The following is a 16569-nucleotide window of genomic DNA, read 5'->3' on the forward strand; positions in this document are numbered from 1 at the left end:
TTGTGTTGACTCGGCCCACGTGCGAAAAAGCCGAAACCAAAGCTTTCCTATAAGATTAACTACGATTGGTGTATTTAATTTGTGACATTGTCACGTGGTTTCTCATGTCGGATTGTTGGGAAAAAAATGTCGACCAAGAGGCATAGAAGAAGATGAAATACATTTCGCGTCCATAAATTATTAGGCTAATATTATATGAAAATTATGCATGAAATGAAAAATACAAAATTGACGGTTTCTTGAATAAAATCCGACATCGAGGGAAGAGGTTTCGTTGCGTAAGATAATTTCCATTTCGGAAACTCATTTCCTTGTCAGAAAAACAACAAAGATGGCGACAGACTCGGGCACCTCCTACTATCAGGTAAGTAATCACTAGTCTGTAATTAGTGGTTTGATTAAGAAGTAAGTAAGTAAACAATGTAAGTAAGAGAGTAACAGTCAAATGTAAATATAGTTTCCCAGGAGCCCGTTTTGATAGAGGCGACTCCACCCTTTGACCATTCCTTTTTATATGGCTGTTTATTGCACTGGTAACCTTTAAACAGGTCCAGCATTCAAAAGTGCATGTTGTTAATGATGCATATCTTTCTCCACACTAAAATCAACTTTTAAGCAGGAAACATTGCAAGTTATATTAAGAATAATTTCATGTCCTTGGATTTTGAAGTATATTTTATTAAGTATATGCTTCAAAAGATTCTCATGTTGATACAGTTTTGACCATAAAACCCATTGAAGTCTCATATGCTCTTTGCTAAAGTTGGTATACAATTTTGTTTTGTTTTGTTTTTTTATTTTAATACTTCAATTAACATGACACACAATTACATAACCTATCAAATAGTAACCAAATAAGTATTCAATTATAGATGAGTCAAATAGATTTGGGGCAAGGCCTAAATCTTGAGTCACATGCTACTAAGAAAGTGCAACTTTTGCATTGCAGGTTGAATATTATCAGATAAAGGTAAAAGTGACAGTTGGGTAATCGGAGAAGTCTCTTCAAGATCATTGTGTATACAGTGTTGTTGACAGATTTTTAACCTCTATTTGATAACGTTAAACTAACGATAAACAACCTTACAATTACTACCGAGTATGACTGTTTATTGTAGAGAAAAATATTGTACAGAAATTTATTGATAATATCAATGATACATTGGGGGTTTTTTTGTTTTGTTTAAGATTTAATATCACTTATAATTTTCTGTGCAATACAGAATGAGGAAGCAGAAAACACAAAAAAATAATGCAGATAAGATAAGAAAACTAAAGTTGATTTGAGTAACATTATACTCATGTCTTCATTTTAAACATACTATAAAGAACTGTTTGTTGAACTATTTACATTGTGACAAGGAAGTGGCATAATCAGATGAAGTATTCTAATGTTTATAGGACACTGTCAGATACATGAGAGTTTTTAATCCCCAGTATTATACAATAATTTTGCAAAAATAATATTCAATTATATTTACACATAAACATGATAATGTTAGAGAGCAGGAAAAATTACATGATAGAAGTAAATACATTGTAAATATGTTACCAATTAAATTTTCTATAATATTTCCTTGATGTTACTGTGTACATATGTGAATACATGTATTTATTATAAAAGCCCATACTTATACAAACAAGAAAAGGTTGATGATTCAAATTCCAAGATACTTATTTTTAGTGTGACGTTTGATGATGTTGTTTCTTTATTTATTTATTTTTTTTTTTTGGTTTTGTTTTTTTATTTGTTTTCTTTTCTTTTCTTTTTTCTGTTTTTTTTTTTTTTAATCTTTAGGAATTCAGGTTTTTGCATACATAAAACACTATACAATAATCATGGAATTCCTGCACATTTAATATTACATGAATTCATAGGAAAAACTTAAAATGTGAATTCATTTCCATGATGCCCACAATCCTCTGTAGGATTTACAATGTAGAGAAGTTGTTACAGTGAGAAAATTCAGATACTAGAATGTTTCTGTACATGAATAAAGCTTATGGAATAAACTTCATGCATAAATTTCTACATTTTCAGTCTAAGCCTAATTCAAATTCTCTGTAATTGATTTTGTCATGTTAATACATGTGCCTTGCTAAAGTCAGACTTCTCAGAATCCCTGAATTATGTTGAACATTGAGGATAGAAAATGGCTGAATAATGAATAATCAGATATAAATAAGGACAAATTCCAATGCTAGTCCGGTGAACTGTTGTCAGTATTACATTCTACTTCTAGCTACCATAGATTTAGCCTAATATATGACATTGAACCTGTGAAGATTTGGGGTTTGGGGGTAAAATCACATTGATGGTGTACTTGGGAGAACAGATTTTTGTAGAATTTAAAGTAGGCTTTAAATTATCAGGGGGTCAAAGTGTTAAATGAAGATAAATTTCTATTATTCCATTGCATCACAAATTACACAATGTGTTCACATATTTGACATATAAATTTTGAATTTAAATGCTTTCATATATGTTTTCATTTTGATAATTCTAAGTTGAGTAATTATATTTTTACATTTTGGTTACACAGGGAGGTGCCATGGTCAACTCCTACACAGAAATTGGGAAAAGATTTGGGTTTGATCCAAACTTAACCGAAAATGATCTACAACAAAGACTCGATGAAATGAGAGAGCATCTGAAAAAGGAGATAAGAAAAGAAATGAAGATCAAAGAGGGGGCAGAGAAATTAAGGGAAGTGACAACGGACAAGAAAAGTATGTCAGATGTTCAGAGTATCGTGAAGAAGTCCAATAACAAGCTAAAGGAACTCCAGAATGATCTCCAGGAAATTAATGCCTATCTGCTAGTGTCCAATAGTACAAGTGTTCATGATGCATTGTCAGGTAATCTCAATATGGAGAGCTCGAGAGTTCAGTTTTATTCATTGAATACAAAAGTTGAGCCACAAGAACATACCTGTAAAGGTGGGAAGGGGTAAACATAAGAGAACAGATAGGAAATTTCACAAATTTGGAAATAACAAGAACTGTGCAATTTGTGGTTGTAAATTTTCTTGTTAAAGATTGTTCGCATTAGGCCTAGATAAAATATGTTTCCGATTTCAGGCTGAAAAAAAATTAGGTAGGTAGGTAGGCATTTTTTTTTTAAATTCTGCTTGACTTCTTAAAACAAGGCATAAAGATAACAATGATGACAAAAGCATTTTAAAAAAAGATTAGGGTCGGCATTATGAATAAGGGTCAGTCGGGAAAGTGAAAACAAACATATCTTTTTTCTAGGCCTTACAGGAAGATTCTATGTTGTTTGATATTTACATTGAACATGTAGCATAAATCATATAAGTAAAGTGAACCACAGATAGAATTTCATAAAATGATACATGTTCATTGATGTAGATCACAGAAGTTAGTTTGTTATTTCCCAAAATCGTGTATTTTTGACCAGTGGGATGCCATTTACATTTTTTTTTTTTGAATAAGATGTTGAGATTGCATTTGTGTGTTCATTGTTAAAATTTTAAATTCTTTTATCTTATATATTTGTACAAACTAGATGACGCTAAAACAAATGAAAACTACTTATAGGTCCTTGAAATGTTTACCGCATCCCTATAAGTGTTTTAGATATTCTACTTCCAGTTTTTACTGCTACTTGAACTACTTAAAATCGCCGCGTGTTCACCTACCACTAGGAACATAAAACACCTGTAAATAGTTTTTCTGAATCTTACCTCTTGTCAACAACAAAAATGAATGGCTTATCTATATGAGGTACACCTATTGTATCTGTCAGTCTGGCCTGTATTTATTGATTAGCTCAGAACTTTGGATCATTGCTAAGTCTCGGTATTGATGGAGCTGTCATCTTCCTCTATATGTATTTGACTTTAATTGTGTATAAGGAACAACTTTCTTCCTGTTTGTGACATTAAGAAAATTAAATCCCAATAGACGTGATAGATGTACAATTCTTTTTGAGACTCTTAGAGGAAAATACAGTGATACCGAATAGGAACATCTACTTTTTCTCATAAAATGCAAGTGTCAGAAGGCTAAAATGTTCTTCACTAAAAGACCCATCACACTGTAGATAATATTATACTGATCCTAGAACCTGTCAATATATATGTCTAATTAAAATGTATTTGTTCCTTCTCTGTGAATTATTGTGATGTATATATGTAGAATCTTCCATGGTTTGTGGTAGGGTATGGTCATTATCCAACAAGTTCCATGTTTTCTATCCCTGAGCCTTTGCAAAGAGATGGAAAACACACATTGAGTTGGATAACTAATGGCAGATTCTTTGTACCATTATTTTACACTTAGCTATAACATGTTTTACACTGTTTTCGTATGTGATTCCATTTGAATTCATCACTTTACGGAAAAACAATTGTGAAAACCACTGTTGATATAAAAACAATATCACCTGAGCTATATCCAGTGTATAAATGAGTAATCATGTGATGACTGATGTTTACAGATGACAGGGATAAGGATGCTGTTGACATGGACCCCGTTTCTCAGAGACTTACCTCTCTAGAAAAGCAGTATGAGATTGAGAACAAGGTAAATTTGTTTTGATACGTACAGATACTGACAGATCAACAAGATTTGCATTTGACTTGGATTATTTCTAAAAAGAATAAACTTTCAAAAAGTGATAAATTCTTACTTTTAGCTAATTTTTGCCCTGAAAAATAATAATCTATTCATTATAAAAACTAATTCACATAATACAGTTGGTGATTTCTGAATTTAAGTATCTTATGCGATTGGAATCCTCAAAACTCGAATGTACATGTATCTAGAAAGAAATTCAGTTAAAAATTGAGACTTAAGTACCTATGACCAATATTTTCTGCAGGTAAAACAGGGAGCTGAGAACATGATAAACATGTACAGTAGTGGAAATTTCCGCGACAAGAAGATGCTTGCTGAGGCCCAGCAGATGTTGTCGGATGCCAAAACAAAGATGGAAATCATCAGAATGCAGATGCTTAAAGTCACTCAGGATGCTACAAATATGGATGATGGTAAAATATTAAATTTTTCTTTTTTGGGTAAAATAAGAAAATTAGTGCTCTTATGAAAACTTTAAACAGATTCAATCACATTCTGTACATACTCTACATGTGCGTTTCTTAGCATATCAAAATTTATTGAAAACACAGGTCAGGGATTATGTGGTACAGTAATGTATTAACATCAGAACTACTTTATAATATACTGAAAATAAATACAAGGATTTCACCAAATGTGCCAAGGTAGGAATCCTCTTGAAACAAATACATACAAAGAGTTATCAAAAAGTTTGTGGGCTGATGTGATAAAATTAATACTATATAGGATGTGCTTACAAAATTTAAAAGGAAGGGAAAAAAAAAACAAAAAAAAGTTCAAGAAGTGTTGAAAATTTTAGCCTGATATGTTGAAAATTTGCCAATTTATCCTTAATTACAAAGAATAGTACATGATCACCCGGCGCTTGCCGTTTTGTTTTATGAGGTTTGAAAACCTCATATCTTCTTGATGTCCACTCCTTCTGCCTCAATACACTTTTCTTGACGCTATCTTCTAGTATTAAAATACTGATTGAAACCCATCTTGTTTATATGACTTTAAAATTTCATGAATAGCTGATTTCACAACATATTCTAAATGGAGCTATATTTAAGATAAAGATCTTCAGTTGACTTTAGCTGCCTTATACACTCATTGGAGTTCAATTTCTACTGCACGTGAGCAACGTTACTTTTCGACCTGACTGACTTTGGACACCCTGACCGCAAATTTGCGTTAAAAATATCTCTCCTCTCTTTGAAACTTTTGTGCCGTTCATCAGATTTTGCCCTTTTCCACTGCCTGTTCTTATATTTCTAAAATCGATGTGAGTTTTCTTTCAAAAGTGGAACTATAGATTGAGGCAGAAAGAACCCCCCCCCCCCCCCTTTCCAGCATCGTTTTTTTGAACCACTTAAGTTTTTTGTACTGAATTTATGATAAGATCTTACTAAACTGAAAAATGAGGTAAAACTTGTAAATTTTATAGCACAATTATGTCACATTACACTAATGAATTAAAATGATTATTGGATGACAAATGCTCTTATCTGAGGATTTGTTTCCTTTAGACTCAATAAAATGTCGTATTTTGAGGTTGCGCCGCATGGTCATACCATTGCTTACAGAAACATTTACAATTTATTCAAAGTTACACCATGTATCTTATAGTTTATTCTGTATTCAAAAAAATGATGTTGAATAAATGTGTGAAAATTTATTGATGTATCTTAAGCGGTTTTAATTTTCTTGTACCAGTTCTTGAACTTTTTGATAAACCCTCGTACACAGTATGTTGTTGACAACTGTGAAGGGCTTTTTCTGATTTATATGTATAAATTAATATTATATTTGAAGTAAAATAAAGGCTTTAGGACTTCCAATATGAAATACATATATATAAATGGATGAAAAAAGCCCTGAAATTTCATTGTAGCAACCCAACGCTGTGAGGTTTTATCTCCCTTGGAGCTGAGAATAGAGGAGTTGCGTCATCACTTAAAAATAGAATCAGCTGTACAAGATGGAGCCAAGAATGTCCTAAAACTTCTACAGAATTCTAAGTCTCCAGACAGCAAAGCTTTGAAAGAGGTAATGCTTGGTGTTTTTTTTATGAAATTTGATTCTTCAAATAATATTAGTTTAGGATATATACTAGTAAAATAACTTGGAGCATATACAAACATTCAGATTTTGATTTTGAAGTATTCTATAGGAGGAAAATATCTCTTCATGTGTTCATTTTTTCTCACATGAATGTTATCAGTTCAGGTGCAAATTCAAGAAACAGTTAATAACATGGATGTTATAGAAGTTCATTACATGCACATTGAAGACATGATCTTTTTATTTGAACAAATTCAGACACCCACTAAAAGGTGCAAAAGAAAAAAAAAATTGGGAAATGAAACACCTGTGAATTTAACACCTTTACAGTATATTTTTGTGTATGTATACATATTTCAAATTTTAAATTAGCAGATAAATAAAATAAGAGATTATTTGTCTAGTTCACTTTTTATTGATGTATGCCATATTGGAACATTTGCTTTTAAATATCTTTTAATGAAAATTATTTAAAATTATTTTTTCTTTTTGTTTTCCTTGTAAAGGCAACACTCAAGTTGACAGAATCAAGTCAAAAACTAGAGTTGTTACGAATCTCATTGGAAAATCGGTGCAATGAACTTGAACCCAAGTCTAAAAAAATTGAAATGTTGAAGAAAGAGTTGGATTCAGTGACTATGTCTCCTGGGTATGCTTCTAAGGAGGATACTTTAAACCGAGACTCCAAATCACAAAATTCCTCTCCCTTTTCCAAATCAGCAGCCATTACAGGCAAACTGGAGGTCAGGTGAGTGATGAGCAAGGTCAATAGTTACTATAGAAACTAAAGAATATTGTCAAATTTGGAAGTAACCAGTCACTAATTGGTAACATTGTATGCTGATTAGGGTGTGCATTTTGAGTACTTGTCCATGTTTATCACCAACTTCCTTAAAACTTAATTAATATTTTGTATAAATTACACAAACGTGTGAAAATGTTGGATGTCAGGAGCTTTAGTGTTGATTTATTCCGTAGAATTTTAAATAAAGAGTGAATTATATTTCATCCTCATATCAACATTGTGAAAAAAAAAGCAGAAAAATTAAATGTGCTGATTATACTTACATGTATATCTCTCAAAAATGTTTTGAGAGATATTAACACATATATATATATATCATATAGTTCAAATGATCAAGTGAAGACAAGGTAGTAATGAAAGCATGATGATTAGAATATGCTTTTCTTTGCTTAGGCTCGTTGGGTGCCAAGGTTTACTAGAAGACATTCCTGGAAGAAAAAAAGATAATCTGCAGCTCCTCTTGTCAAGTCCTGGTGAAAGTAAAAGTTTACTCAGGGGGTCAAAACGAAGCAGTACAAAGACATACACTGTTAAGGAGGAATTGTCCAGTAAGTCCTCTGTAAAATAAGTCACCCATGCAATTAATAAAGCTTGTTCCGATTTAAACTTCCTTAAGCATGTAATTTATACTCTAGTGTTACTGTAGGCAATGGGTGGATCCTAAGTATCAAGTATAGAAAATCTGTAATAGAAGGAAGTTATTTTAATATTGGAGCATGTAGCAGCTTAAATATGTTGTGAAGTGGGTACCAAGGTTGCTTAATGTAAAGGTCAATAAGACTAGACTGTGTACCTAACCAAACAAGTGTAAGGTTTAACATCAATTTTTCTCATATTTTGAAGTCCTGTATTTATTTTATCTGAGGATAATAGACTTTTTTTTAGCAGTTTTATAAGAAACTAAAAATGAAGTAGAAAAATCATTTGAACTGACTTACTATTACATGTGATGTATTAGTTGTAAATGAATAAACTGATTTAATAATTTCAAATACTGAAAATAAACAACTGTTCTTTGAGGAGTATGGCATATGGATTCTTCCTTTAAAAACCTTGATAGATTATTAGCTGAAATTGATGGGAAGGATATAAACCAAAATTTATTTATGAAAACATTTTAAAAAATTAAGTGGATCTGTAAAATGTGCTATTAAGAATTCTGAAATGTTTCATCCAACCCATTAAAACGAGACCGATAAATACCGGTACATGTATTTGGAGTTATTCCAGAGAAAATTATCTAAGAGGAAATGAATGGAGAGCCTTTAAGCTTCATTTTTCCCAGAAATAGGAGGATAATTTTTGTTGTCAAATTTTTGTGGGGGCCAGGTGATTTTACTCATTTTCACTATAAAAAAATTACAAAGGATTTTGGCTTCCTTGGACCATCATGCAAATGTTGGGGGATTGGGGGCTGGCCAACAACAGAAAACATAATTCTCTGTTCTTTTTGCATGACCAGAAGCAGAGAGGAAGAGATATGAAGTATCATAAAAATGAGAAAGGATTGAATCTTAGATAAAGTATTTCAATACTTACTGTAAAGTAAATTATTTATTTATAAATATTTGATTCTTCTAGAACCTTCCTCCTGTTTTGTAATGAGAAAAGTATCTCACACTGATGGAAAGATTTCTTTTTTCCTACATATGCATTGAAAATTTTAACATTGAACTCCACTTAGATATTTTTTAACACAACTACATGTATTTACATTAATTCAGGGTTTGTCCAGGTTTTATTCTATTTGTGATTTGAATCTAGTGGCATTCTAGCCCCCTCAGATAATTTGAAGAAATTGTTGTTGAGGAAACAGTCTTGCAAGACAAATTATTTATTTAACAATTGAAATGTTTTAGATGAAGTGATGGCAGTGGTGAAACTGGACAACATGCAGCAGTCTCAGACAAGCTGGAAGTCTCTAAGTCAACAGTGCTGGGATCATCGATTTAGTATAGAACTGGACAGAGTAAGTCACACAAATTCATAAAGGGGTATCACAAGTTTGAGTCAACTTCATTTTTGCAGTTTGGCAATAAGTGTTTGGTAAAGACTAAACAGCTATCAAAATTGATAAGAAAAGGAGCTAGGTCTTTACAATTTGAAATCCTTGGCATCTTGTAGACAAATTGTGTTCACATGATTACATAGTAAATGTCTCCTAGAAAAATCATGAAAAATCCACCAAGTGCTTGTCCCTGTGTTTGAAGGTACATGTAGATTAGTAGCCTGTGAAAGACAAAAAGATCTGTCAAGAAAAGATGAAAGATTGTATTCAGTGGACTAACAGGCACTAAAGTCTTGCATGTGTTAAAGTGTTTATTGTGGAAATTCGATTTTTTTTTTTTTTTTACATTTACAGTCTAGAGAACTGGAAATAGCAATATACTGGCGAGATTGGAGACAGATGGCAGCTATCAAATTCCTAAGACTGGAGGATTTCCTGGATAACCAGAGACATGGCATGGCCATTCACCTAGAACCACAGGGAATACTGTTTGCTGAGGTCTGTCCAAGAATAAGTTAAATGCTTTTCTTGTGTTGGTCATAACACATGTACATGTATTTGTGTGACTTGCATGTAAGAGTGCTGTTCCATATGCATGTATTTATATTACTATTTCAGATTACATTTTTAAATCCTACTTTGTCCAGAAAGCCCAGACTTCAAAGACAGAGAAAAATATTCCCTAAACACAAAGGTAGAATATGTGTAAAAGATTAAGCATATTGTTGGTAGTTGTCTAAGATGCACAGTGTGTGGTAATCTGTTTGGGTCAATTTACTTTTTTAGGAAAAGACATTTTGAGAGCTAAGCAAGTTAATATCAATGTCGCGACATGGGGTCGTCTCATGAAAAGGTCACTGCCACAGCAATGCACAGACTCCAACGCACTCTCCCCACCTACTCAAATAACATCCCCAGGTTTGTATAAGTAGCAATAGTTTTAAAGCGATTATCATATGAAATAGAATCACTGTATACCAATATATTTTTTGTCATTTTATTCAACCCTTTGCAGGTATAATGTCTTCAGATAGGGGACCACCTATTCATCAGATTAATTTTGAGCCAATGTCCCCTGGGGAGCGACCACCACGAATACCAGATTCCTCCCCACCTTCCATTCTTTATGCAAAAAATGAATTCACAACACCCCCTCACCAGCGAGAAACTGCTGTGCAGGTAGGCAAACTGACAAGTCTAATACATCTTTTGTAATTACATTTGGATGGTTGTACGCAATGTTTTCTTGGCTAACCATAATAATAACTTTTGAATAACTTGTACATACATGTATTTTATCAAGTTACAGTCATCGTCACATCTTTATTCAAGGTCATTCTTACACATTAAAGTAAAATAAGACTTGAGTTCTACATAAAAAATAGTACGAGTGTTTTCCAGTTAACCCCAAAAAATTCAGCATTATTTTCCTAGAAGTTGAGTACAAATCTATTCTCACTAGTATTAAGGATTGATATCCTAAATGATTTTTTTATTTTTAAGATTTGTGTATTTTTATTATTCTTGATTTGCCATAAATCACACAGGTATTCAAACAAATTGCTTTGAAAATATTTTAACTTTTAAAATTCATTGTATTAATTGAATTTATGTGTATAGGATGCCTTGAAGTCATTTGACTTCCTGCCAGATGACCAGTCCAACGTCATTGACCTTGACAACTTGGAGCCAGCCCCAGCTAATGCTCGGCCAGTGTCTTACAAGGACTACCGTGCCCCCTCTCCCCCAGTTCAGGCCCGCTTGCCTCCACAGTCATCGGTAGAAACACCCAAGTCTTCCAGACAACAGTCTTATGCAATGGAAACGGAGTAGGTTTTTTTTTTACTACTTTTACTTTCTATTATTGTATCTCTGGAGTATTTATCCCTTTATCATTTTATATTATCCCTTCTTTGATGCTTTATTTCCTTTACTTTCTTAGTTTGGAACCAAGTATTCCTTGCATGAAGGTTTTCACTCCTTTCTCTCTGGTGTAAAGACCCCCATTTTTGCTCTTTGATCCTATTATTGTGAGGTTATGTTTTACTTGTGAGCACAGACTTATCTTTGCTACTTTTTTTATGCAGCTATTCAAGCCAGCATGTGAACATGGATGAGTTCAGGCCAATAAGTGTACTGGGAAGAGGGCATTTCGGAAAAGTAGGAGTCTTTGCTACTGAATGCTTTCTTATGTGTTTGTGAATGTTATAATAGACTTTGATGCTTAATAGTTATACATGTATGTCTGGGATTTTTTTATTAGCCTTTATATATTTAAAAACATTAAGAGAAAAAAAAAGAACTTTCAGATCTGAGTTGTTAGTTTTGCTGATTTTATTGACCCCAAGAAATTACGCTTGTGAGGTGAAAACAAAGGTGAAAAAATGCATGGAAATTGATTAAAAGTTTGATGTAATTTGACCATTATATATTTTATTTACAAGACACACTCTCTCTGACAGGTTATCTTGGCGGAGTACAAAAATACCAATGAATATTATGCCTTGAAAGCTCTGAAAAAGCCAGACATTATTGCTCGAGATGAGGTTGAAAGCTTGATGTCTGAAAAGAGGATCTTTGAAGTTATTAATTCCATGCGACATCCATTCCTTGTTAATTTATTTGCTTGTTTTCAAACTGAGGTAAGTGTTATATTGTCACAAATTAGGCCACAGTTCGAACAGCACAAATAAACTTAATTTAAAGTAAACTTATATGTGACAGAGAAATGATTTTTAAAAAAATCGGCAACAATTTATCTAAGCAACCTTTATGAGTTGGTTTTGGACTGACTTAAATGTTTGACATTTCAGGCTCATGTTATATTTGTTATGGAGTATGCCTGTGGAGGTGATTTAATGATGCACATCCACAGTGATGTTTTCTCCGAGCCTCGTACAGTGTTCTATAGTGGTTGTGTAGTGTTAGGACTCCAGTATTTACATGAACATGATATTGTTTATAGGTAAAGAACAACTTCCTTTCACAGTTAAGAATGAGTTTTATTCATTAACAGTAAATAAGGCAAACTTTACAACTTAGGCTCATAAATTTGAAAGATTAAAAATGCTTTTGCTTTGTTCTGATATTTGTAGGGAATTATTTGTTTTATCTGCATAGTATTGATGTCTAAAACATTTGGAAGATAAAATATAGGTGAAAGTTACTTGTTTTTCAGGGATTTGAAGTTAGATAATTTATTGCTAGACCAAGAGGGTTATTTGAAAATAGCTGACTTTGGGTTGTGTAAAGAAGGGATGGGTTACGGTGACAGAACAAGCACATTCTGTGGAACCCCAGAGTTCCTTGCACCAGAAGTTCTGACTGAGACATCCTACACAAGATCAGTGGACTGGTGGGGCCTAGGAGTACTTATCTTTGAGATGCTGGTGGGAGAGGTAAAAAGAGCTTTTATATTAACTTGTTTAAATTAGAGATGTCAGCATGACAAATTTTGGGAATGCATGCATGGAAGTGCCTGTTTGATTTGAGCTAGGCTTGAATTTGGCAAGAACCTGTAAGAGACCATTAGGGGTGAAACGATACACCTCCTTCACGGTTCGATACGTATTGTATAATTTTGTCTCGGTTCGGTTATTTTCGATACGATACATTTTGATAGAAGGAAACAAATTCAATGTTGTTTTATGCTTTCTTTTTCTAAATCTAGTCACATATTTTACGAATTTTATTTGCAAATTGACTACAAGAAATTGATTAAAATTATTTGACTGTCAAAAATTATTTTACAAGCTATCAGTTATCAAAAATTTACGTTTTCTATACTTATTTATACTGAGTAACGTGTTACACCTTATCTCAAACCCGACTGAATAATGATCCCGACCGAAAAATGAACCGAACCGAAAATTAGAGATTTTGCACCGTGTATCAAACCGAGAAAAAATACCGCAGTGCATCGATACCGCGGTGAACCGTTTCACTCCTAGAGACCATAGAAATAAAGAATGTGAAAAGAATAAAATCATTCACTTTGAAGAGTTGCCAAGGGGTTTCATGAATTGTTTAAGTAAATAGTAAACCTGTACGTTGTTTAAGTTTCTCCTGATACAGTAGAGGTCTTAAGGCCATATGAGTATTGTTACTCAGTAGAAGGCACTGCTACAGTGTATATGTGAGTTCTGACTGATACCTTGACTGACTGCTTGATTTCTTTTAAGTCTCCTTTCCCTGGAGATGATGAGGAAGAGGTGTTTGATAGTATCGTTAATGAAGAGGTCAGATATCCCCGCTTCTTGTCCACAGAATCCATAGCTATCATGAGAAGGGTATGTGTAGTATTTTTTCTTTTTTTTTAACTTTTCAAAAATATGAATTATTTTTTTAAAAAAAATGACAAAGCAGTTTAAGCAACTTTTTGTTTTTAATATGTATTTCTGACAATATTTGTAGCTTTTGAGGAGGAATCCAGATCGCAGGTTGGGGTCCAGTGAAAGGGATGCTGATGATGTCAAGAAACAAGCATTCTTTAGGGTCAGTCTAGTTTGTTTATTGCTTTACTTACTGTCAACTTACTAGGGATTTCAATCAACAGGTTTGAAGAAAAGTGGGGGGGGGGGGGGGGGGCTTTGGTGAGTGATCAATTAATCATTTGAATATCATGGAATATATAAATTTTGGGAATGCTTAATGCAATTATATGGTCATAGGTTCCATGTAAGTCTGTGTGCTTGCTGGGAAGAATCAAGTCACACATGTATATGATAACAAAACAAACATTTGGTAAATCAAAAGTTTTATGTAAATGAATTTTATTTTCATGGAAAGTTTTTAGGAAAGTTTTTATTTTACAATCTGGTGTTTTCCACATAATGAAAAAAGTTAGAATTTGTTAAAATTCCTTTGTTCAACCTCAAATCACACATCCTTCAGCTAAAGTGACTCTCATGACTAGAACCCAGAATTAATGTCATTTGAGAAGGAAGTCACAGTCTTGCAAAATGCAGAATGACAATTTTGTCTAGACGTTAACATACATGTATGTTTTGTAGGAATAAAAGAAAATTAATCTTTGTGCAATACATAATTGTGAGTTGTGACTAGGGAGGGTGTCTTAGATCTGAATCCAGGCTATTTGGCCAATGTCTCAGAATAAGAGAATTTTGTGTGGTTCATAATGATAATGCAGAGATGGCAGAAACCCAGACAAGATAAAGACTGCATGAAACTGATACGATGATTTATTGTAAAATTAATGTTCTTATTTTCAAATATTAATGGAGGGGGGGTGGGGGCATGTGACACACCCAAACTTCCGGGTTATCTCAGATTTGTAAATTTTCAAATGTGCAGACAAGTAACTCTTCATATCACTTTTCAGATCCTTGTATGTTCCTGGTTCAAAACACAAGTATATTATTAGGAATATAGCAGACATTGAAGGAACAAATCTGAAATGACTGAATAATGAGCAGATTGTTGATGAGTTGTTAATGTGCCATATGCTAACATTTTATACATCTGTAGGCAACAGCAAATTTATCCTTCATGTATTATGTGTCAGTTACAAACTTGAATTTTCATGCAATAGTATTAAAACTAGTTTTTACATTTCACTTTGGTATTCTTCACAGAATTTGGCCTGGGATGACTTGCTCATGAAGAAAGTTAAGCCTCCGTTTGTTCCTACTGTGGTATGTATTTGGAATAAAGAATTTCAACAGTTTGATGAAAGTGTTTTAACTATAATTTATTTCAAACAAAAACAAGACCTTTGTTTATCATTTTTGCAGAATTAACATTAGGTCTCTTTGAGAATTGTTGTGAGTGGAGATGAGCCTTTTAATATGTATTTGGGTCCTTTCTGTTTTGTAGAGACATTCTGAAGATGTGAGCAATTTTGATGAAGAATTTACTCAAGAGAGGGCTGTGCTAACTCCTGCCAAAGATCGTAAATCATTAGCTCCTGAAGATCAGGCACTGTTTAGAGACTTTAACTACATTGCTGATTGGTGCTAGCAGTGTGACAAAGTTCAAAGGTCACCTGACCAGAAACAGTCTGCATCAGTATTCTTCCAGTTTCCATGTTGCCAGCATTTTCCACTGGCATTGATCAAGCAAGCAGAAAATTCAGTGATGATTGAATGTTGCTAACTTGCAGATATGTTGCTTGGATCAAATGCCAAGAAGTATTATATGTTAGAACACACTGCTTTTATGTTGAAGGTTAAAATAACATTTATGCACTTCACCAGACCTGCTCACGTAGCAAGAACAAAGTCACATTGATTTCTCCATTTCATTATCATTAGTACTGGAGCAGGGATGAGTATCATTACTTAACGTTCATGTCAGTCTACTACAGGGATTAACTCCTGAAAAGAGTTGTGCAAATCTACAAGGGTTAAATGTTGGTGCATTCAGTCATAATATTGTACAAATGTATTGTGCAAGGGCACCTGCCGCCTGAGCCGAGGCCCATGATGGCTGATTATGAGAATATCTTCCCCTAAACTGTGATATTTCTGTGGTCTTTTTGGAGATGTGTGAATCACAGCATCTATTTATAAGGGAGTTGATTAGTGAATAATATGTGAATATTTGGAAAGTTATGAATAAATTAGAGCATTAATAGCTTTGTACAATTTTCTTATTGATTGTTGCTACTGAGGGAATTCATTGCCCAGTCATTTTATTGGGAGTTATTATGAATAAACATGAAATAAGCTGATTGTTTGTTTTACTTGTAAATAGATGGCTTTCAAATAAAATTCTTCTTTACCATTGTAAGGAGACAGGAAGAAGATGGTTATACAAAATGAAATGTTCGTTTTCCTTGAGAAAATTCTTGGTTGAAGCTAGAGTAGGATGGAAAGAGAACTGATAAAGAGATCCAGATATTTTCTATAGTATTACAATTCCAGGGGTATGTTTATGTACATGAAGACTTCTAACTTGGAGGCTAATGGGGCTGAATCACCTATGTCCTACTGTTCTTTAGATCAAGCAATTTAAAGGATTATTTCCTGTTTCTTCCCCTGAAAAATTTTGACTGTGCCCCAAGACCATAAACTGAGAATAGACGTTGTGGCACCACCCTAGCCCCAAAGGAGTTAAGTGAACTTGGAGAATCTACACAATAAGGCAT

At 33.3% G+C, this 16569-nt stretch overlaps 1 protein-coding gene across 1 annotated transcript; it reads left to right on the forward strand.

The window, feature by feature from the left end:
• Window positions 1-105: 105 nt before the first annotated feature.
• LOC133179101 (serine/threonine-protein kinase N2-like) lies at window positions 106-16152 on the forward strand. The gene is made up of 21 exons (XM_061313840.1): window positions 106-364; window positions 2544-2859; window positions 4463-4548; window positions 4847-5015; window positions 6479-6633; window positions 7155-7396; window positions 7847-8001; window positions 9313-9422; window positions 9816-9959; window positions 10080-10155; window positions 10248-10379; window positions 10477-10640; window positions 11082-11290; window positions 11549-11621; window positions 11924-12103; window positions 12275-12426; window positions 12640-12859; window positions 13643-13750; window positions 13875-13955; window positions 15056-15115; window positions 15297-16152. Exons 1-21 carry the CDS (start codon window positions 332-334, stop codon window positions 15438-15440), a joined length of 3009 nt encoding a protein of 1002 aa, XP_061169824.1. The 5' UTR covers window positions 106-331; the 3' UTR covers window positions 15441-16152.
• Window positions 16153-16569: the final 417 nt, after the last annotated feature.

The sequence above is a fragment of the Saccostrea echinata genome, unplaced genomic scaffold, assembly GCF_033153115.1.
Source record: "Saccostrea echinata isolate AGI-Se365-2 ecotype Australia unplaced genomic scaffold, CSIRO_AGI_Sech_v1 ptg000004l, whole genome shotgun sequence".
NCBI classification, from domain to species: Eukaryota; Metazoa; Mollusca; class Bivalvia; order Ostreida; family Ostreidae; genus Saccostrea; species Saccostrea echinata.